General features: G+C 36.5%; 1 protein-coding gene across 1 annotated transcript in view; it reads right to left on the reverse strand.

Annotated features, from left to right (window-relative positions):
• The window catches only part of PCDH15 (protocadherin related 15), a gene marked incomplete at its 5' end in the record, with an annotated part of 435974 nt that overhangs the window by 291553 nt on the left and 121513 nt on the right, over window positions 1-22908 (reverse strand). Inside the window, one exon of the mRNA XM_081330024.1 lies at window positions 757-865. Within this exon, the coding sequence (XP_081186150.1) occupies window positions 757-865 (109 nt within the window). The remainder of the gene's footprint in view (window positions 1-756; window positions 866-22908) is intronic.

The following is a 22908-nucleotide window of genomic DNA, read 5'->3' on the forward strand; positions in this document are numbered from 1 at the left end:
AAATAAATGTAAGACAAATATGTTCTTGGCTGCCCAAGAAATTGAGAAGAGATTACCACTAAATGCAACATGTAAATATGGAGATATTTAACTGCACAATAAAGAATAAACGTAACTGCTTTCTATCACTCAATACAGACCAATACAGTATCTACAGCCCAGAATTCAGATTGACAGAGGTTCTCCAAATTTTTTCATCACTTTGAATCTCCTTCATTTAACTGGAGATAAGATCGGGAATCCTGGGATCTTTTGCAATAGCTTCTTGTGCTATGATAACCTAAGATAGCTCAAAACCTACTTACTCAGAGGAAAAGTGATAACTGAAGAATTGAATTTAAGTTCTGATCATCAGAAGAGACAGTACAAATCTTTCATAGAAAAAGATCGCTTAGTTTTCATGCATATTGCCACTGATGTATCAGTGGGAAAACCATACTGATAGATTTCTTATCTATATGTTTTATTTGTTAAATCTATGATTTTTCTTTTACTAGTGCAACACAACAGAATGTTGTTAGATTCTTCCATCTACTTCCTTTATTATAAACAAAGGAAGGAAGGGGCCAAATCTCCATAATTTGTAATAAACAAGACCCTTAGGAACCATGCAGAAAGGTATTTGCCTAGAACAACACCCCATATACAACAGACTCACTATGAATCCATCATTAGTTTTCTACTCCCCACATAATTTTTGCCTGCCTCCTCCTATTGCAGTCTTTGCGAGAGACAGTGAAATTATCAAATACTAACCAACTAAGATGGAGTAGAGTATCCCTGGGCGATCAGAAGCAGGCTGGATGTTGCGATCCTGATCTATAGCTTGTATTGGTGGTGTAACATTGATTGGATTTACCTGTGCCTGTAACGAAAATTAGATGTGTTACAGTGGTATTCTTACACAGAGGATTTTATTTAATACTAAGCCATGATGCTGAGTACATTGAATGTAACAAATATAAATACAAGTAACAGAGTTGCATAAACATATCAACTTGAAGAACTGAATATGAACTAACTTATTAGTTAAAGTGCAATTTCAGGAGTGGTCCATATTTATTATACTATCTAGATTCTCCACATATCCTTTAAGTACGTACATAATGGAAGGCATTTCTATCATAATGTTATGAGCTTTTCTAAACACTAAAAAGGCTTAAGGGCATTAATTAGGTACACTGTATTTCTTCTGGGAAGGAGATAGAACTTATTTAGCTATAAGCTAAATGCTGGAAAAATCTGACCAAGTATTATAGAAAACAGATTTCATGGTAATTGTTTAAATTATTCCTCCCCTCCAATAAAATGAGATAATATATTTTCAACTCAGTGATGTATTTCACTGATATATTTTACTGGCCAATAAAGATGTCAGGAACTGCATATGCACTCAAAGCCATCCTAACCCTGACATCTATGCAAAGACAGCTCTTCACACAATCACATTAATGGAAAGGTAGATTTTGTTTTAGATATACAACTGACTGATTAGTACAGTGGGCATATTTTCTTGGAAATACAGGATAATCTTGAAAAAGATCAAATCTGAAAGAGGTTGATAAGGGTTAAAAAATGTTCATAACTGCTTTACAAAGGAAAATTCAAAAACAAAATCAAGAAAAACTCACAAGAACATATATTCTGATATATTCTAATAAAAATATCTAAAAACCATAAGACAAGACACGAAGAAGCAAGTAATAGAAAGGATTTCTGCAACCAGACTGTTCATTAAGTAATACCATTTGTGTGGTAAAAGTTAAATGGCCAAAATAAAGGACAAAAGTTTGTTCAACTTTTTTGAAAAATGAATAAATCCAACTGACAGTTTTCTAAAAGAAAAGACTGTCCTTTATAATAAAGAACATTATGTTCACAGTGCATGATGGGAAAGAACACTTGGCAATACAGTGGTCTCTGGAATCATTAAAGTAGCCATAGTTTGCTTGGCTTTTTATAAATTATTGCTGGTAATGTTGAACATTTATATCAGAACAGCTATTATACTTCACTATTTTCCTAATGGATAATTCAAAGAAAGGTAATTTATATAATTATATCTATCTATCTATCTATCTATCTATCTATCTATCTATCTATCTATCTAACTATCTCTAGGGACGCGGTGGCTCAGTGGGTTAGGATGCTAAGCTTGTCGATCAGAAGGTCGGCAGTTTGGCGGGTCGAATCCCGAGTGCCACATAACAGAGTGAGCGCCTGTTACTCGTCCCAGCTTCTGCCAACCTAGCAGTTCGAAAGCACGTAAAAATGCAAGTAGAAAAATAGGGACCACTACGGTGGGAAGGTAACAGCGTTCCGTGTGCCTTTGGCGTCTAGTCATGCTGGCCACATGACCACGGAGACTTCCTCGGACAAGCGCTGGCTCTTCGGCTTTCAAACGGAGATGAGCACCGGCCCCTAGAGTCAGAAACGACTAGCACTCATGTGCGGGGTAACCTTTACCTTTTATCTATCTATCTATCTATCATCTATCTATCTATCTATCTATCTATCTATCTATCTATCTATCTATCTATCTATCATCTACTGTATCTATGTTAATTGTGAAACTCTTCTTGCCAAGATTGTATTGTATTGCCTAGTATTTAATATATGGAACATAGGATATATATAGGCTCTAAATCCAAAAATAATTTAACCATGATCCCAGTGTTGTAATAGATGTGATTTGATTTGATATAAGCTGCAATCAGGATACTGCTGTACAAGAAAAAAATACTCTTAAGGGGGGGGGAAATCAAACCAGGAGAAAATGAGCTTTATCTGCATTTTTTTCTTGGAAACATATTGCTGTATTTCAAAGCACATATGCAAAATGAGCCATAAATTTAAAAAAAACAAAACAAACAAAAAAACAACCCTAGAGAAAAACAAGCAATTATCCATAGCAGGCATCTCTTGAATTTGATATTATATACTTGTCACATAATGTGACAGAAAGATAAACTGTGAAATGTTTATTTAGAGGTACTAACGTTGGAATATGTATGCTATAATTTTAAACTTCTATCACAACAACATTATCTTATTAGGGAACTTGGATTTTTTTTTAATGTTAATGATTTGCCTTGACATATGTATTCAGCACAATTCTAACACAGAGTAGTAGTCAGATAAGATTAAAGTTAATATTACTGGTCTGATTTTTTTTCATTATCTATTTTTAGAGAAGATGCTGACCCCAAAGCCTGACTTGTTATTACTAAAAAAAACAAAAGCTCTTTGTGTGTGTGTGTGTGTGTGTGTTTGTGTGTATGTGAAGTAATCTGAACAGTTTAAATAAACATAAAAGTAAAGGGTGGAAGAACAACTACCATTACTCCACATTTTCCTTTGATTTACAAATAAATTGCATTTGATTTATTTTTTCTTTGTTAAAAGAAAGGGTTGATTTATTCAACTGTAGATTGGTGCCAAAAAAGAATAGTTTTTGCATATTGATTGGTAAAATTAATGATGCAGATAATTTGAAAAGAATCTGAACATTATATTTTGGGGGAAAAAAGTCATTAAAAAACCTACAACTCTATTTTGTCATTGTCATGCATCCAGTTAAATAATTAGAATTTTGTGCAACTCTCAGATCAGGGGTCTCCAACCTTGGCAATTTTATGACTTGTGGACTTCAACTCCAGAAGTTGTAAAGCTGCCAAGGTTGGAAACTCCTATTATAGGTTACAATGAAATTATTCAATAAATGACAATATACTACAAAGAATAATATCATGAAAGTGCAAATGCTCATTTATCACTTTTTCCTCCTAATATGCAAGTCTAGTTTTCTCAGCACATGTAAACAATTATCCAAATATAGCATAGATATGTATATCTACACAGAGAAGGATCAGCTCTTGAAAAGCACCATTTCAGTTTCAAATAGTTCCATTAGTTAAGGAATTAAAAGGACAAATTTACATATTAACAATACTTTGAATGAAAGTATCTTCCTCAAGTTGACCTTGACAGGTCTATGTAGTTTTCCTGGCAATACTATGGAAGTGGATTCTTACATCCTTACACAGTACAGCATACATTATTCCTGTAGAACTTGTACGTCAACACATTCCCAAATGGCAAACGTCAACCTTTGAGTTTGCTATCTGTTGCAAGTGCCAAATCTTTTTAAACAAATTAAAGTAGCTGAAAATTTGTATTTTCTAATTCGGAAACAAGAACAAATTGCAAAAGGACCATTACTATTAAAACAGATGGTTAGTGGTCACTTACCTAATACTGTCATGGATGCAATGATTACTTTATAAGCCAGTAGCACATTTGATCCATAGCCAATATGTCAACTTAAATTTTTGAGAACATTGTACTTGATATACTATTCAAAGAGAATAGTATATAGAATAATCTTATCATTCAACATTGGCATGATAAATGAATCAGTCCCAGATTACATTTTTATTTGCTCTGGGATTATCAGCAGATTATTGGACCTCAAACAGGAAACCTCTTGAGTCTGTTACTTCAGCAACAATGTAGCTCTAATTAAGCACTAACACAGACGCAGACACATTCAGCTGTTATGGCTCATTAACACAACCATTTTCTCTGACTCTCCCTCCCTTTTCAGAACTTGTACAAAACCATGTCAGCATGCCCTCCCAGCAAGGCCTTAATATCAACTGGAAAAGAGCTTGCTGAATGGTTGTTTTTACAACTCTACTGTGTGACCCAAAACAGGGGTGGGCAATTAATTTTCCTAAGGGGACACATGAGAAACTGGGACTTTTGGGGATGACTGCCACCATTACCCCTTCCCTACCACTGATGCCACCCTGTCCCCCACCATCTACAGCGCCAACACTTTGGGCCAGATTGGGACCATCCCTGGCCCGATGTAGCCTGCAGGATGTAAAATGTCCTATAAGAATAGCAATTGGTAATTTTCTTTCCTGAAATTCCAGTCCTGCCAATTGTGGAAGAGGCCACTATCAATTTCCCTACAGAATGTCTATTACAATAGCAATAGCACTTAGACCTATATACCACTTCACAGTGTTTTATAGCATTCTCTAAGCAGTTTAAAGAATCAGCATATTGTCCCCCAACAATCTGGGTCCTCATTTTATCAACCTCTGAAGGATGGAAGGCTGAGTCAACCATGAGCCGGTCAGAATCAAACTCCTGGCAGACAGCAGAGTCAGCCTGCAATACTGCATTCGAACCAATGTGCCATCACGGCTCTTAACAATTGTTGCATGTCCTAATTATGCCATCATAATTGCCATCATACTGCTAAGCTTGTAAGCCGCCCTGAGTCTTCGGAGAAGGGTGGGATATAAATGGAATAAAAATAAAAATAAATAAATAAATCAATTTATTTGCCACTTAATTCTTTACCAGATCAATATTTAAAAGCCAGCCCAGCACTAGGTGGTGGCAAAGAATTTGAGATGTTTGTCTTTCTTGGCTGCTCTCTCCAGATTTGGTCAGCCCAGATGCAGTTACTACATAAACATTATTGAAGTGAAGGAGTTTAAGAAAGGGTGTGGGTGACTTTTGTAGTTATCATTGCTAATTTTTTACAGCAGCCAATTAGTAACTTAGTAGATACATATTTACTCTTAAATGCAGCATATTAAATAGCTATAGACATTAAGATTCTGGTCTTCTTACAGTCAAAATAGCACCACATAATAGGCAGAGAGGCCAGCAACCAGATGGAAGAAGAGTCTTGAGCTGGGATAAGAATAAAATACTAGAAACAATGAATAATTATTTCATTGCTGACTTCTGGCTGCTCAGCACAACTGGCTGATAATAAAATGGAGATGTTGTCATGAGGGCATGCCCTCTGAAAATAGTGTGGCATATTTGTGCTGCAGAAAAGAAAACATGTGAAAAGCAGGTTGTAATTCAGAAAGGTGCAAAATACATGGACTTTCCTTTGTGCCCCAGTATTTTGCATGATAGCCCATCAAGTTAGCTGAATTTTTTTGACAGATTTTTCTGGAACTCCTGACTGAATCTCTGTCTCAATTCCTCTCATCAGTTGCTGAAAATACAAGCCTTGGTTATAAATTCAGCTAACAAGATGAACAGGTATTCTTTTCCCCCCCACTGAGATTGGAATGTCAGGATATGAAAGCTGTGGGAAATGGTAACTTCTTCTATTTAGTTGGCCTCTGTTCTGTATTTTTCTTGGGAGCAAAACCCATTTTAGAATTTGGGCCCTGACACTGTGACATTGCATTGGATTCTGCTGCCATACTGTCTTTCAGGGTTATCATTATTGCATGTATGTCTCAGTTAAATTCCCATATACCATTACATAAATTACAGGTTCTTTAGAAATTATTCCAGTCTGTGGTGCTTACTCGTGTAATGCTTTGGTCAGGAATATTATGATCAATTACAATTTACTTATTACTCTGTCTTGTTTTTCAATATGCATTCATAAAATTTTTAGAAACTAAGAATTTGTAGTCATGAACAGATGTGATATGCTTATCCCATAATATGGTAATGAGCATATGGTGAGGTTGGCCACTGCATTTCTTGTTGTTGTTGTTAGCTGCGAAGTCGTGTCCGACCCATCGCGACCCTATGGACAACATTCCTCCAGGCCTTCCTGTCTTCTACCATCTTCTGGAGTCCATTTAAGCTCACGCCTACTGCTTCAGTGACTCCATCCAGCCACCTCATTCTCTGTCGTCCCCTTCTTCTATTGCCCTCGATCTTTCCCAGCATTAGGCTCTTCTCCAGTGAGTCCTTCCTTCTCATTAGGTGGCCAAAGTATTTGAGTTTTAGCTTCAGGATCTGGCCTTCTAAAGAGCAGTCAGGATTGATCTCCTCTAGGACTGACCGGTTTGATCGCCTTGCAGTCCAAGGGACTCGCAGGAGTCTTCTCCAGCACCATAGTTCAAAGGCCTCAATTCTTTGGCGCTCAGCCTTTCTTATGGTCCAACTTTCACTGCCATACATTGCAACTGGGAAGACCATAGCCTTGACTATACGCACTTTTGTTGACAGGGTGATGTCTCTGCTTTTTAGTGTGCTGTCTAGATTTGCCATTGCTTTCCTCCCCAGGAGCAAGCGTCTTTTAATTTCTTGGCTACAGTCCCCATCTGCAGTGATCTTGGAGCCCAGGAAAACAAAATCTGTCACTACCTCCATTTCTTCCCCATCTATTTGCCAAGAATTGAGAGGGCCAGATGCCATGATCTTGGTTTTCTTAATGTTAAGTTTCAACCCAAGTTTTGCACTCTCCTTCTTCACCTGCAACAAGAGGCTCTTTAGTTCTTCTTCACTTTCTGCCACTAGAGCATTTCTAGTCCACCAATACAATTCAAGTTAAGGGTGATAGAGGTCATTTTCTTGCTGTGCCCCAAATTATGTAGTAGTTTGAAGGTATAAATGTTCATCAACACTAGGGCTTACCTGAAAGATGTTGAACTATACAGCCTATATGTTAAAAAATATGTCCTGAGCAATATTACTGTGAACTAAACCATTTTTCAAACAAGATAATTCAGACTCCTTAAACTAAATAAAGGAATTCTATTTTAACAAGCACCATGGACTCCAACCTTTACATTTAATAACAATGTTGAAGTGTTTGCAAGTTGCATTTCAAGCACCTCATAGCTTGCGCTATTAAAAAGACAAGCTCTTTACTCAAAAGGTGATTGAAATAGACAGGTATTTCACAATGATCATTATATGTAAATTGAGTGGGCAACTTCAGGTATTTAAGTCTGGTGTCCTAATTATCCGTTCTCTCCGAGATGGCATTTGCACTACAAATTTAAGGGGTTTTTTCCATTTGAGATAATAAATTTTACAATGATTATGATCATTTCTCATTAGTGGAGAATATGTGGGGTGAGGATAGGGAACAACAACTCCTTAATATGTGTGTTTCTACAAGTTTCAGTGTTCCCTTGAAACTAATATTTCTCTTCTTGTTTCTCAATGGCCTCATTTTGGTTTTGCTGCTGTCAGCACTTCTCACCTGACTTTGTTATTTCAAGATGAGATTTCAGCATTACTAGATGTTGTATTATTTCAGATACTGCATATCACTATCTATTATAGTATATTTTTAAATGTTTTCCAACAGAACAATTAAAATACAATAACATGGTAAATTAAGTATACCATTAATGCATACATTTCAAAAAGTAAAACGGTGGGGGAAAGGAAAACACAAATCCATTCATGCCACATTCCAAGAGGGCTAAGGTTAGGGTGAATAGATAAGTGGGTATATCTCAAACTGTTCCTTGGGCCATGGTGGAGCGGACCAAAATTCTTAGGATATGCAGTAGAATCTTTCCTGAAAATCCTAATGACCCCTTAAATATGTAATACTGAGATTAGTTCACATATCCTAGATTCCAAGTTGCCCTTTGTATCAAAAGCAAAATCTTTAACACAAGCATACATCTGTGTATTGGAATGAACAAGGTAGCAAATATGATGGTACATAATCAGCTTTACTTATTCTTATACTATTTTTGCCACTGTTCTTCTTATATTCTCAGGCCTTCAAACCAGTGCTTTTTATGTTATTCTTACAAGAACCATGTGAAACAGTTAGACTGGGAAATTTAGACCATTTGGACTGCAGTGTATGCCTCCCAGCATACACAAAGGACAGCACAGCAGGAGGCTGATGGTGCAGATCAGCAGAGGGACTGGACAGCTCCGGGCGATAACTGCTCACTCAGGATAAGCCTAATGACTTAAGCTGTTGACAGCCCCAGGCATGGTCAGCCTGGTGGGAAGCCAGGATCTACACCCATTGTCACCTGCACTGGCAGGAAGCCCAGGTTTGAACTGATTGGATGCCATCCACCTGGGCAGGTACAAATAGACACCAGGCTTCCCTGTTTCCCCAGTTCGTTCTGTTCAGAATAAACTCATCTTTACCCCAGCTCTGTGTCCGTCTCTATGTGAAGCACGCGACTTTACATGGACCACAGTCATTCAATGGTGATGGAAGTCTGAAATTGGGTTTTTCTAATAAAGATGTGCAAAACATTTCAAATTGGAAACTGGCTGATCGAATTCTTTTGAGCTTGGGACCCTGTGGTAAGGTCACAATACCATAGGAGCACTTCTGATGAGATAAGAAGAGCACATTATGAATTCAAATGTTGTATTTTAAGTAGTCTGTATACAGGTAATCCTTGTTTTGTGACTGCCTTTTTAGTGACCATTTACAATATGATGGTGATAAAAGAATAATTTTGCAATAAATCCTTGCAATTACAATTTCAAAAGTCTATAAAACAACAAAAAGCTGACAGAATTTTAAAGCTCTTTGGGAAAGAAAAAAGTGATCAGAGAAGATGCTCATGGGTTTCATGGAAAGACAACTAGAAATAAGAAATTGGGCAAAAAAGTGAAAACCAGCGATCTAAGATGTATCTGCTGGCATATTGTTCCAATTTTCACACAAAAATATTACGATTTCACAGTTACATACACAAACTGCTAAATGTACTGGGAGCAGTCAGCCAAAGTTACGTTACAATGTTCTTGATTGCAGCAGGACTTTGGGGACAATTTAGGCAAGAGTTTAATTATCCTGCTCCATCCAATGGTATTTGGTAATGCTTCTCTCAGGCTAGATCATTTCCAAAATATTTCCCTTATGAACATTTACATTTTGAAGCTAAGACTCTCTCTTCATTCGCATGGGAGGTTTTTGAACCAATAAGCATCCACTTGCTGGTTTACCACAAAGGAAATAATCATATTTCTTTCATTGAATGCTTCCCACTATTTGAAAAGATGCCTTTGTCTTTATCTGTGTCTGAAAATCCATTATTAAGGTTAGGGGGGAAAAAACCCACAAACATCTGAGTTATTTATTTATTTTATTTTTTTATTTTAATTCCATTTATATCCCGCCCTTCTCCGAAGACTCAGGGCGGCTTACAAGCTTAGCAGTAGCCTTCATTCTATGTATATGCCTGCTTGTTAGGGCTTTCACACACACACCCCAAGCGGCATTATTACAAAGTCAGCTTAATTGCCCCCAACAATCTGGGTCCTCATTTTACCTACCTCGGAAGGATGGAAGGCTGAGTCAACCTTGAGCCTGGTGGGACTCGAACCTGCACTAATTGCAGGCAGCTGGTGTTACTTAAGGAGGCATTAGCCCACTGCTCCACCAAAACTAGAAAAGGATCTGTTGCAAGAGATCATAACATGTCCCAGTTATTATAAAGAGCAAATAAATAATAGTGTGGTTCGCCTCTCTAATATTAGAGAGAACTGAATTGTAAGCTGTGGATTCTGGAAAAACTCCCCTTCCTAGTACTGGATATTCTGGACAGTAATGGACATTCTGGATAGAGAGGGCCATTGGTTTGCAAGAGGGGTAAAAGAGGGCATTCAGGTTAACATTGAACAGCTCTCTATCTTCTGTCCACATTGCAGCTCTTGCAGCAGTGCCAAGAAGATTCCACAGGCAATTGCACTCTGATACAGGTGACCCTGAGGGCACAGATAAACCCCCAAGTGGCTCAAGAATTCTCAGGGAGAATACTAAGATCAGATGACTGCAAAGGAATATGATCCTTCCAACCTCCTCCCATCCTGTCAGAATAATCTCTCCATAGCCCCCACCATCCTGCCAGAATGAATGAAGGTTTTTAGATGAGAAGTAAAAATATCTTCTTCCTCAAGGAACAAATAGTCCAATTGACATTTGAAAAAGCACCTTTCAGATAACTATGACCTGGATGGCTAATAATCTCCACAGGCCTACCTAGTAATGCAGTTGCCACTTACCAGTCTAGTTCTTCAACTAGCAATAAATAATGCAGACACAAAACTCACATTCAATATCCAATATTCTAAAAAACCCCCACTGGTATTATAAAGTAGGCTACAGAAAGTGATTTATTTCAAACATTTATGCAAATTATTAAAAGTTTAAATGCATATTTACAAGTCTATTGTAAAAGTCTATCTGAGAGAAGGGAAACTTTGCATATTTCCTATTTCAGTTTCAGCAGCTTGTGTCAAAAGTTGTAAATGTTTAGGATAGATAAAATAACTAATCCATATAACTTACAGTCATTTGCTATTGCCCACCCTAAATCTATCTATTATTATAAGGTATGGCTTTGCCTTAAATGGGCAGTCCTGGCCATAGTGAGCTAAGTAGAGAAGCTCTTTCTTTTCTGAAAATCTGAAATCTTCAAATCTAAAATCTGAAAAAAATAAAAATGTGTTTATTAATTCCTGAGAGTTATTTGTCCATGCATAACTCTGGACAACTTATAACAACCATAAAAAGCTAGCAAAAATTGTACAATCCTAGTAGCATGGACCAGGTTTCTTGAGGAACCCCAGTTACATCTACTCATCCCATCAGATCTGGCTATAGGGGTATGTTGTAGGAAGATTCAGGACTTGTTAGCCAGCAATGTTGTCTGGCAAGACCAAGGAAAAGAACCTTTTCTGCCATGGTTCCTTCTCTGAAGCATGTGTTGGGTCTGTTACAAAATTTGTATTAGTCCAAAGAAGTTTCATATTAAGAGTGATGTTCCCAATTGGAAACCAATGGATGCTTGTCCCACACCAATAGGGGCTGAGAGAGGGTATATTACAAGGAAAAGGGCTTTATCTTCCATGTTTCTACCATACGTTCCATCTAAAAGCTATAGATGACTTGGAATTTACATGCTTACTCTATTCTGCCCTTTTCACAGCATTGTGAGACTATATATAGTTCTGCCCTCCAAGCACAAAAATGTATTACAACAAGAATATACATATTTATTTATTTATTTATTTATTTATTTATTTATTTATTTATTTATTTATTTATTTATTTATTTATGTATTTAGATTTATATACCGCCCTTTCCCGAAGGACTCAGGGCGGTTTACAGGATATTTAAAAGAAAATCAATACAAAAGTTAAAACAAATTTAAAAAGATTAAATGAAACCCTGAGAAAAAATAAAAACCCAGTTAAAATTAAAAATTAAAAAATTCTCAGCCTGGGCCAGAGAGCTCGAAGAGCCAGGTCTTCAGGTCCCGGCGGAATGAACAGAGGTTGGGGGCAGTCCTAAGCTCCGCGGGCAGCTGGTTCCAAAGGGCAGGCGCGCCCACTGAGAAGGCCCTACCCCTGGGTGTCGTTCGCCGGCAATCTTTTACCGGCGGCACCCTGAGAAGACCCTCCCTGTGGGAGCACACTGGACGAAGGGAGCTTGATGCTGGCAGCAGGTGTTCCCTCAAATATCCCGGACCCTCGCCATACATGCTGCAATGTCCTTCCTTCCTTCCTTCCTTCCTTCCTTCCTTCCTTCCTTCCTTCCTTCCTTCCTTCCTTCCATAGCCAAAAGACACTCAAAGTGAGGAAAATAATAAACTAAAAGAAGGTGGAATGTGGAGTGGGAAGGAACTAATTCACCCATCCTACCTCTACTTTCTCGCTACTGACTTAAAATATTTAGACATTCTGTCTGATCTGTTCACATTATTACTTTTATGGTAGACTAAATAAAGATGCAAGTGATTTTGTCCATTCATATTAAGACTGAATAAATAAAAAATCAAATTGAGGGAAGAAAGGTGTTACACTGGCAGAGCTCTGCTAATCTATCTATGTTTAGAACAATGGAAGGAAAATCTATAATTATCTTTTCCCTTTTCTGTGGTTAATGTTTCATAGCCATATAGGGACAATTTCCTTTAATGTGATTCATAAATGTGTATTTAGCAATTATTGCAAACACAATTTAAACTGCATGGATTTTGAAATTAATTAGACCTATATCAATCTATGAGCTTTAAACGCTGTGACAATAATATAATAACACTTTTTCCCCCAAAACCATTAATGAACAATTTGTACAAAAGCCTGGCAATTAAAATTATAATTGTTGCTGTGAAAATTGGCAATTTGATAAAGTTGAAAAATCTTTTTGATGAAAATCAGCAGTAAGATAGTTTCATAATAATGATTTATCTCTGTTTCAAAACTTTTACATGGTTGGTTAATCACACACACACACACACACAAACACACTCTATGTGTATCTCTTCTTCTTTCTCATTCTCCCTCACTCTCTCTCTCTCTGTGTATGTCTGTGTGTGTGTGTGTGTGTGTGTGTGTAAAATTAAATCAAAATAACAGAATACATTCATTTTTCCTTCTGTTCTTCCTCTTCTGATTTACTGTAAGTGTTATTTCTTCAGAAAAGACTTTTGAGGCATTTCATTATGTTAAAAATATCCTGTGGAATAATTAAATTTTAATAAGTGAAAAATTGCAAATAGGTACTAATATCTGATAAGTTCTGGGAATATTATATGGTGGTTATTCTGGGAAAATCTATAGGCAGGAGTGTAATCCAAATAGTAGCTTCTTTGGAGATTTAAGAAATAAATTATGTATATATATAAATATACACAGTAATACCCAAACTTCTAATCATGAAAGAATTTTGATTCTTATTATATGAAGATTTTCTTGATATTCTGAAGCTTGTGGAATATAACCTCTAGTCCAAAATGTGAAGTACCAACTTTTGAAAATGGATTTTTAAATGTATAATTTATTCTCTGTTTTTACTATTTTACCTATCGTTCACTGTTAGAGCTGCAATAAAAGACTTAACCGGAAATAAATCCTATATACAGAATGTATATAATGTTAAATGGGTATAGGATGATAATCTAAAAATATTGTTTTTCTTTTGTCTAAAACGACTAATTGCTTCTTGTAATTTAGTCTACGATTGCTTTGAGACCCTAGAATTTGGAAAACTGCTCTACCACTAGTATTTGGTTATCACTGACAATATGGAAGGTAGGGAAAAAAAAACAAAAATGAGGAATGATAGAAATATTATATATATGGGAACTTCAGAAACCTGTAATGCATAAGCACTGGTGTTAAAGAGGGCTTTCAGTCTTCTTTCATGATTTTGATTACATAGAGCACAAATGTTCAAAGTCTGTGGAAAAACTCCCATAATCCATTCCTTTCAGGGTCAGGCCTTGTTTCCACAGCCCCAATTCCACACAGAGAGCTTCCCCGTTTACATCTATGAATCTTGCCTTTCCATCTCTTTACTAGGGATGTAAAAGCAATGTCCTCCCCAGTCACTCTCACCTGTACTACAGATATACATAAGTTATATGTTCTTCTTTGGGGGGGGCAGTTTGATTGGTTTGTCTTTGGTTCCAATGACCTGGTTGACTACAACGTTTCTAGCATGAGAGCCATTTGTCCGAAATGGTATAGGGTTTCCTACCTGACTAGGGGGTTGGATTAGATGATCCCCAAGGTCCCTTCCATCATCATCATCATCATCATCATCATCATCATCATCATCATTATTATTATTATTATTATTATTATTATTATTATTATTATTATTATTATTATTATATACAAGATCTATGAGCAAACATAACAGTCAGGTCTTGCTTTAGTCAATAGAACAGGAAGGTGGAGTTCTCTCTGAAGACCTCTGAATTCTCAAAAGTTTTTTTGTGGAAAATTAGGGTACCCTCAATAAAAGATGAGGGGCAAGGAGATAAATTGGGGGGGGCATGATAGATTTGTTTCCCCTTGATATTTCCCCTACTGAAACGATTATAATTTCAAAGTGCTTATTCTCATGATGCTTCTATTTTTTGCTTCTATTTATAAATATGCTTCTACAGTAATGCTGATGTAAATCTACCTTGATGGGGGGGGGGAATGTGGATGAGGCCAAACTATAGCCCAGGCTCTTCACCAGCTGAAAGCATTTTATATTATGGAAATATTTGCCCATCTGCTAAAAGGAAAAGACAACCAACCCATCCTCTAAGCTTCATGGCTTTCCACATTAACATTAGTGCCAATTTCTTTTAATTAGCCTTGTCATTCTTTATGCAGCCCCATGCATATAAAAATTAATTATCTGTAAATTCACATCTTCATAATTTCTAGCTTTCACTTCAGTTGTTCTTGGTGACATTTTCTTAAGAACACAGTTATCGGGAGATTGCACATGGAGAACAGACAATGTATCAAAAGGTTAAAAAAATAAAGAGAGAGAGTGGATGAGACTTGAACAAAAATATCAACACATAAATGGCATATAAAACTTTAAACTTCAGCTACCACATAATGGAGTGTTTCTGCTTTGAGACTTCAGAATCACACATACCAAACAAACAACAACTTTATTGATTAGCCCTTGGGCCATATCAAAGTGCAAAGTTCTAGCAACAAATTGTTACTAAAATGTGATAAAGGCAATTTAAAATGGAATTTGATAAAATACAATTTAAAATGGAATTTGATAAAATACAATTTAAAATGGAATTAAAATAAAATACAATTTAAGATGAAATAGTAATAAAATACAATCTAAAATGAAATTGTAATAATGTACAATAATTTAAGATATAGATAAAATATGATAACATTATATTTCGGAGTTGCCCTTGCAATCTACCCCAATCAGTCCCACATACAGTATGCAGATCTCAACCGGATCATTTTGTTTAAGTACTGTGCTATGTTATTTTCAAGTTCTGGCCATTAAAACACCATTAATATACTCATACCATTTTTATTAAATCAAAATATCTACTACCTGGCAAATCTTGCTTCAAATTTGTTAAAGATTGAACTTTCACCTTCATTTTGTATTCATACCATTTTTTTTCCTGAAGATGCTTTTGGTTCTAATTATAAAGAACCAACATATTAGGGGGGAAAAATCAAAATTAATTCCTTTACTTAAGAAAACATTTTTATATAACGTTTTAACTAGGTTTTTGTTTCAGAGTCCATGACAAATATTGAACAACAGAGTTTTTGTGGGATTCAGTAGGCATAACAGTATAACAGAGTTGAGCATGACCAACCCCTTCTGCAAGCAGGAGACCCTATATTATTTTTGACAAATGGTTATCCAATCTATTTTTTTTAAAAAAAAACCTCGTGTTTGGGCACCCACAACTTCTGAAGGCAAGCCACTCCATTGATTAATTGTTTTAACTGTCAGGAAATTTCTCCTTAGTTTTAGATTGGTTCTCTCCTTGACTAATTTCCATCCATTGCTTCTTGTCCTGCTTTCAGGTGCTTTTGAGAATAAGTTGATCCCCTCTTCTTTGTGGCAGCCCCTCAGATGTTAGTGTTCAAGAGCATTCTAGAAACCACTCAAAGAGCAATTAAAAGCAATTCAGCGTGTGGTGGAAGAATCCTACACTGATGCAAAGAAACTGCTGACAAGATAGAACATCTACCCAGAGCTTGCTATTCACTGGCTGAAAAAGAAATCTATAGGTGCATGTTTTCACTTACAGTCAACATTCTTGGGTGCATTTTGGAAAGTTGTGGGGTTAAAACATTCCATTTAGATATTTCAGGATTAAGTATATTACATACGGTATACCAGTTTGGAACTAGTGTGATTTACTGCTCATTGACAAACCAATAGTGGGAGACGTTGAAAAGGAACAAAAATGACTTATGAAATAGGCCTTGGTAATGACAGACTGCCATTTGGTTCCTGCTTCCCAATTAGATTGTCTGCTATGTTCCAGAAAACAGGTTCGCTCTTTTGCAGGAGGAAGTAGGGACAGTGCACAGGTTGCAGTACAAGCAAAGCTACAGGAGGCATTTTTGAAATGAATTCAGCAGACTGAATTCTCAGAAGACTGAGGAGTATCTGTAGAATGCATCCTTCTCATTGCATGTGATGGCAAGTGTGCTGTGGAGATTCTGGCTATAGAACAATTAATGGGCCTGGCTCACTGGCCACAGGACAAGATGAGCTATGTTGTAAAGTCTTGTCCTCAACAAATATTTAGTGGGGCATGAATATGATACCCAACCCTTAAGCCTAGTTATCTAAAACCTGGTAACTAAAGGATTGTTTGGGTTCATATAATGACTCAATCTTCTGTGGTTTTGTCTGACATGTTTGAGCACAATGACTTGGCCTATTTCAAGTCCCATCATTAAGCAATGTCATCTGATGGGACCTAGGAAGTTTCCTTTCCCTGTTGCAGCACCTGCCCTCTGGATCACCATGACTGGTTCCTGCCTTGTTCATATTTAAGAGAACTCTTAAAACAGGGCTCTTCCCCACAATTTGAGTCTTGCGGGTGCAACATGTTCTTCTTCTGGATCAGTGTTTCATAACTTTGGCAACTTTAAGCTGTGTGGGCTTCAACTTCCAGAATTCCCCCAACTGCATTGTTGAAATTGTAGTCCACACAGCTTAAAGTTGCCAAGGTTGAGAAATACCCTTCCAGATATTTGGATTTTAATTTGTTTTTTCTACTGTACTCTGTTTTGGGTCATTGTAGAACTGATCAGCGTTCTAAATGTAATAAAAAAGTAATATCATTTTCATGTTCTCAAATTTAGCATCCTCCTGAATAATGTCTGATGAAATGTTGTACATCTGGGCTCCATTTTGAAGAAACACTCTGAAAAGATTGGATTGCTGTACATTTCTAAATACTGTACTTGAATAACTTAAACTCTTGAGTTCAAAAGAACTCATTAAAAAGGCATAGATAAATTGGGCCAAAGTGTTATCATTATCTTCTAATATCTGAAGCCTAATTTTGCGCTTCTACATTGTTATCATCCGCCCTAACACTTTATTCCTAGGGAGAGCATGGCAAAATCTTTAAATGACGAAGAATGGAATAATGACCTTCCTATTCCAGCTCTCTCACTTTAAATCTCCATTTGTGTCCAGTCATGATTGTTCTTCACTGATATTATATATTTCAAAGTGTAATCAAAGGCAGCAGTGATAAGAAACAGAAATTTATTTAAAACATTTGTATGGCTGCCCAACTACACTAAAGTGACTCTTAGGAACTTGCAGAAAATTAAACAAAATCTAATCAACAACAACAAAAGAAAGCCCAAATCACAAACTGATAAACAATCAAATGGAAATCTAAACAAATCATCTCATTGGTGCTCCAATGTATCGTAATACAAAGGCCTGGGACCTAGAAGCTCCAAAGCTTGTATAAGGGTCCTATTAGGATGTCAATCACAGCAGATGGCCAACAATACTAAATATTGCACAAGTCTGAGTAGGAACAGGATGGCTTGATATGTCCTACCAGAAGACAGAATTCAGACAACTGCAAAATTGCTTGCAAAATGCAAAAGGGCAGGATTATGTCCTATAGCAGATGTAGTTCACAATCTTTCGGTAGATAGACTGAATGTTTGCTGCCAGAGGTACTGGATAGTAAGTGGAACTATCATGTTAGTAACATGTTACTAAGATTAAAATTTGATTCTCCTAGTGAAGTAGAGCCAGAAAGACTTCCATAGAGCAAAAAGGACTGCAAAAGATTTGAACTGCTACTATAAAGGAACGATGGAATCCTTTACAAAAAGTGAATCCCTTTACAAAAAGTGAAGTTCTATATATTATTGACCTACAACCAAAGAAATCAGAGAAGACTTTGCAGTTTGGGACTTTACAATGATTCTCTATGCAGTGAACAGATAGACAAACCTGTAGTTCCACAGCTAAGCAGCTTTGTCTAAAAACAAATAGCTATATTTTACAGTTACTGTCATATGCATACAAACATTGCTTTACTTGATCTCCTCTTTTCTGAAATGGTAAAAAATGATTAGAGTAGAAGTTATTGTCTTGGAATTTATTTTGGTTTCAGTGAAGCTTGCTAGTTTAGAACATATATTTGAAGGGAAAAGGATATTATATGCATGCAGGGCAGCAACAATGCAGCTTCTTTAAGACACCAAAATGTGCTTCAGGAATGCCCCAACTATATCACTGTGTGGTACCTATAACCTCATATACATTTACCCATTAATCTGCATCCATTCAAGATCAAAGGAACAACAGTATGTAAATATTTTAAATGATGTTTCAAAGTGGATGGAATTTGCCATTTTGGACCAATAAGAAAAAATATACATTTCAGAAGTGTAATTTTTAAATATTAAATGAAAGAAGCTGTTCTTCCTGGCAATGCACTCTTTGTTCTTATCTCCAAATCTGGATTAACTAAAGAGTTTCTTTACTATCACAATCAAAAAACATGTTTTGAATCTATAGGATGTTAGACAAAGTGAAATTCCTTTGTCTCTCTGTGTGCCTACTGCTGTTCTCAGTCTTGTGGGATTATCATTGGATTCAGCAGGAGGTAAGTAGCCACAAACCTGATGTGCAAAGGATTCTTTCAATCCTTAAAGGGTTCAGAGCTGGGAGACACACAGAGAAGTTTACAGGATCAACTGACTTGAATGTAATGTGGCTATTGCATTTCAGTTTGCAAAAACAGTGCAGAAATAGTCTAGGGTAACATAATGTCTCAAGGTCCTGGGAATCTCAGTTAGAATTTCTTACCATGAACATACTGTTTACTTAGAATATCTACTAGGACCGAATAAAAAGCAATGTCTTCTCCTGTCAGTCCTTTAAAGTAGATCACTTTAAGAAACCAGATTTATGAATGCTTATACTACTTTTATTATAAAGTTATAGTAACCAAGTCTGGCCAGTTTGAATGTACTTCTCCCCTGCTTCCATTCATCTTCATGAGAGCTAGGAAGAGTGATGTTTACATGCTTTCTCAATCCACATTTCTGCCCTGGACTCAAGTTTTTCCCCTCCTATTTGACCATTGTCTTGATAGTAAATTCTCAAAGCTGTCACAAAAGGATTCTGCAAACCGGCTCTTTAACCAGATACTGACTGCCCTTGCCACCTCTTCATTTGAGTCTAACACATATATATGCCCAGAGGGTATTCTCTGAATTTGGGGAAAAGGTAGAAGTTGCATGGAATCAAGATTTGACTGTATGGTGCAATTTGCACCTTCGGTACTTATATGCTGTGGGAACGAGTGTTGTCATGTTCTGCTTCTGAACCCTGTTCAACTGTTGTTTGAAAGTTTTGAATGTTGGAATAAAATGATCTGTGTTGACAATAATGCCAGATTCAAAGAATTCCATGTAAACGGCATCATTTATATGCACAGAACTGAGACTTTTCCTGTCAAAGCCTGGGTTTTTATTTTCTTTTTTGAACTGGCAAAGTTTTGTGATGATATTCCATGGACAATGCTTCTTTTCTGGGTTATACTAATGAGCCATGTGTCATTGGCTGTTGCAATGGGACAGCAGTTGCTGGCAAATGCCAATTTTTGATGCTTTCTTGTCCGCCATCAACATGTGAGTAATCCCATCTTGCACAAGCCTTCCTGTTTTTCACTGACATGTTTTTGCCAAGTTTGATGTCAATTTCCCTTTGAGTAATCCACCAACTGTCCCTAATTAAGTTCATCAACCTTGCTTGTGTGAAGTGCTTTAATTGCTGTCACAGGTCATCCATACAAATCAGCTCTTCCTAGTTCACCATCTTTACATTTCATTTTGGCCCAGTGACACTCTGTAGTCAAAGCAACACAGTCATCATCACCATAAATGGCCTGCATTTGGCTGTCGATTTTAATTGGAGGGATTCCTTTTTCATTCAAAAGTTCAACCATAGCATGTTGTTTAAAGTGCAGCGATGAGTAGTAGCTTCCATTTCATGAAAAATAGCAACTTAACCTTTTCTTCCTACCAACTGAGATGAAATAACAGATAATAAGGAAGATATCTGAGCTTTTGGTGTATCTCTACTGCTCTTTGTTAATGGCTTACAATGTTAGAGATGTTACTTTTTGTTCAACCCTCTTAATGTGTTACTGTATGCCCAAATAGGTTGACTGCACAGCAAATGTCATACCAGAAGCAGTTAGATGGTTTAGCTTCCTTAGATACTGAACTATAACTTCTTTCTTATTGTGACTCTATGGAGCCATATTGTGGCCGTTTTACCCTAATTTAATATTTTATCTTGTTTATTGTATTATTCACACTCTCTAAACTTATATTTGTGTTTGTATGTATAATGTGTTTTATTAGTTTTGTATATCAGTGACTGTAGATGCCGTGTGTTAAATAAAATAAATAAATGTGCAGAAAATATATCAGCGTGGAATTAATGAAGAGTGATCCTCCTATTTATTGTACTTTTTCAGTCTAGAAAGTCTGGAGTAAATAGTTGGTTTTGCTCAGTTCTTCTGAGTGTTAGGTATATGTGCACATAAAACTGACCAAGCTTACTGATGCTTTTTAAAAAAACAAAACAAAAACAAAAAACAAAAAACCAGAATCAGAACAATTTGCATTAATTTGAATAGCATCAATTATTTACAGAATGCATATTTCATAAGGGGGATTTGGGATTTGGCATATCAATATTTTTTTAAAAAGTGCACATCCTGAAACAAGTGCCAATGGACTCGATCTGCAAATAACCGACACTACAATCCTATTATTCCTATTAGACTCACTGTGTGTAGAATATTTCACTGAAAGGTTCTGCAAGAATTATTCTTGCAGCTATATCAGTAAAACCTCTATTGCACATCTTGTCAACCTTTAAGCATCAAGCCTTATAAATCCAGAGAAGATTAAAGGTATCAGTTGGAAGAATTGCTAGCAGAGACAGCAACCATTTCATTATTCATAAAGGAACGCAAAGAGTTTGGCATATGGGCATTCTATAATTATACATGAAAAAGATATACTCAGGCTAACAATCAAAACCTTGAGCTTTCATTTTAGATATTCCAAATCCATATTTTATACAATGATGACTACACTATTGTCGTCCATCTCAAACAAGACACAGTTTGTGTGTGGTAAAACACACATCAAGCTTGCTGCATGAAGATCAACAGAACTTAGAAGCAAACCAGCTTTTCTTTTTTATATAGAGAACCTTGATGAGTTATATTTTCTCCAAGAGAACATTTGCAGAAATTACTGACAAAATCCCTGCATTATATTTAATGCAAAAATAATTGTTTCCAAACTTTCAATGCTTCAGGAACTCCTCCCTCCCTCAATACTATCATATCCTTCCATCTCCCCCTACCCCCATCCGGTCAGAACTGATGAAGCTTCTTGGAGGAGAAGCGAAATATCTTCTTCTTCAAGAAAACAAACAAACAAACATAGATCAGTTGCTTTTTCAAAAAGCATCTTTGAAACAACCATGAACTGGATGACTGAGAATCTCCATCGATACTATCATATAGACCAGGGGTAGGCAACCTTGGCTCTTTTATGACTCGTGGACTTCAACTCCCAGAATTCCTGATATAGACCAATCCATAAGTCACCTCCTGGGCATCCTTTAACAGATGAATGGCTGAATTTACAGTTTGGAGGAACTTGTTCGCTTTATCAGAAGTAACAGAATTAAACTTATCCCAAAGAATGTCACAAGGTGACTCACTTAGACCTGCTCAATCAGAGTTTAACTTGAAGTTTATTTAACAACTCTGTATACCAGAAAGCATGAATATCAATATTCCTTACTGTTGACCAGTAATCTTGTGACTGTCCTCCCTCTAGTTGGGAATGGATTCCTTTAAGCAGAGCCATAAGAGCAGATAATAAGAGCTAACAAAATAACAAAAGATCTGCTAACTCTCCATAATGAAGAATAATGATGAGATTGAAAATAAGACAGAAACAATTTATTATAGATAGCCCTTGACCTTTCCATAATGTCAAGACTTCCGAAGCTGAAAAACCTGGAGAACATGAGTTACTTAGATTTCTGGAAATATCTTTATTGCTAGTAGGGTAATGCAACAGAATCTTGAAAACCTACCAAAGCAATCATCCATACAACTTATATCTAGTGTAATTCAGGTGGAATTATTTTGCATTTCAGTTCTAATGTTTATTCCTCCCCTGGTTTCCAGAATCACTTATGGTCCTGTTCCCTCCTTCTAACTGTCTTGCTACCCCCTCTGGAGCTGCCAAGATCTGTTGGAATGTATGTATACTTCATTTCTGAAACAAATGAAACTCCACACGTC

This window comes from Vipera berus (genome assembly GCF_964194415.1).
Source record: "Vipera berus genome assembly, chromosome: 5".
In the NCBI taxonomy this organism is placed as follows: Eukaryota; Metazoa; Chordata; class Lepidosauria; order Squamata; family Viperidae; genus Vipera; species Vipera berus.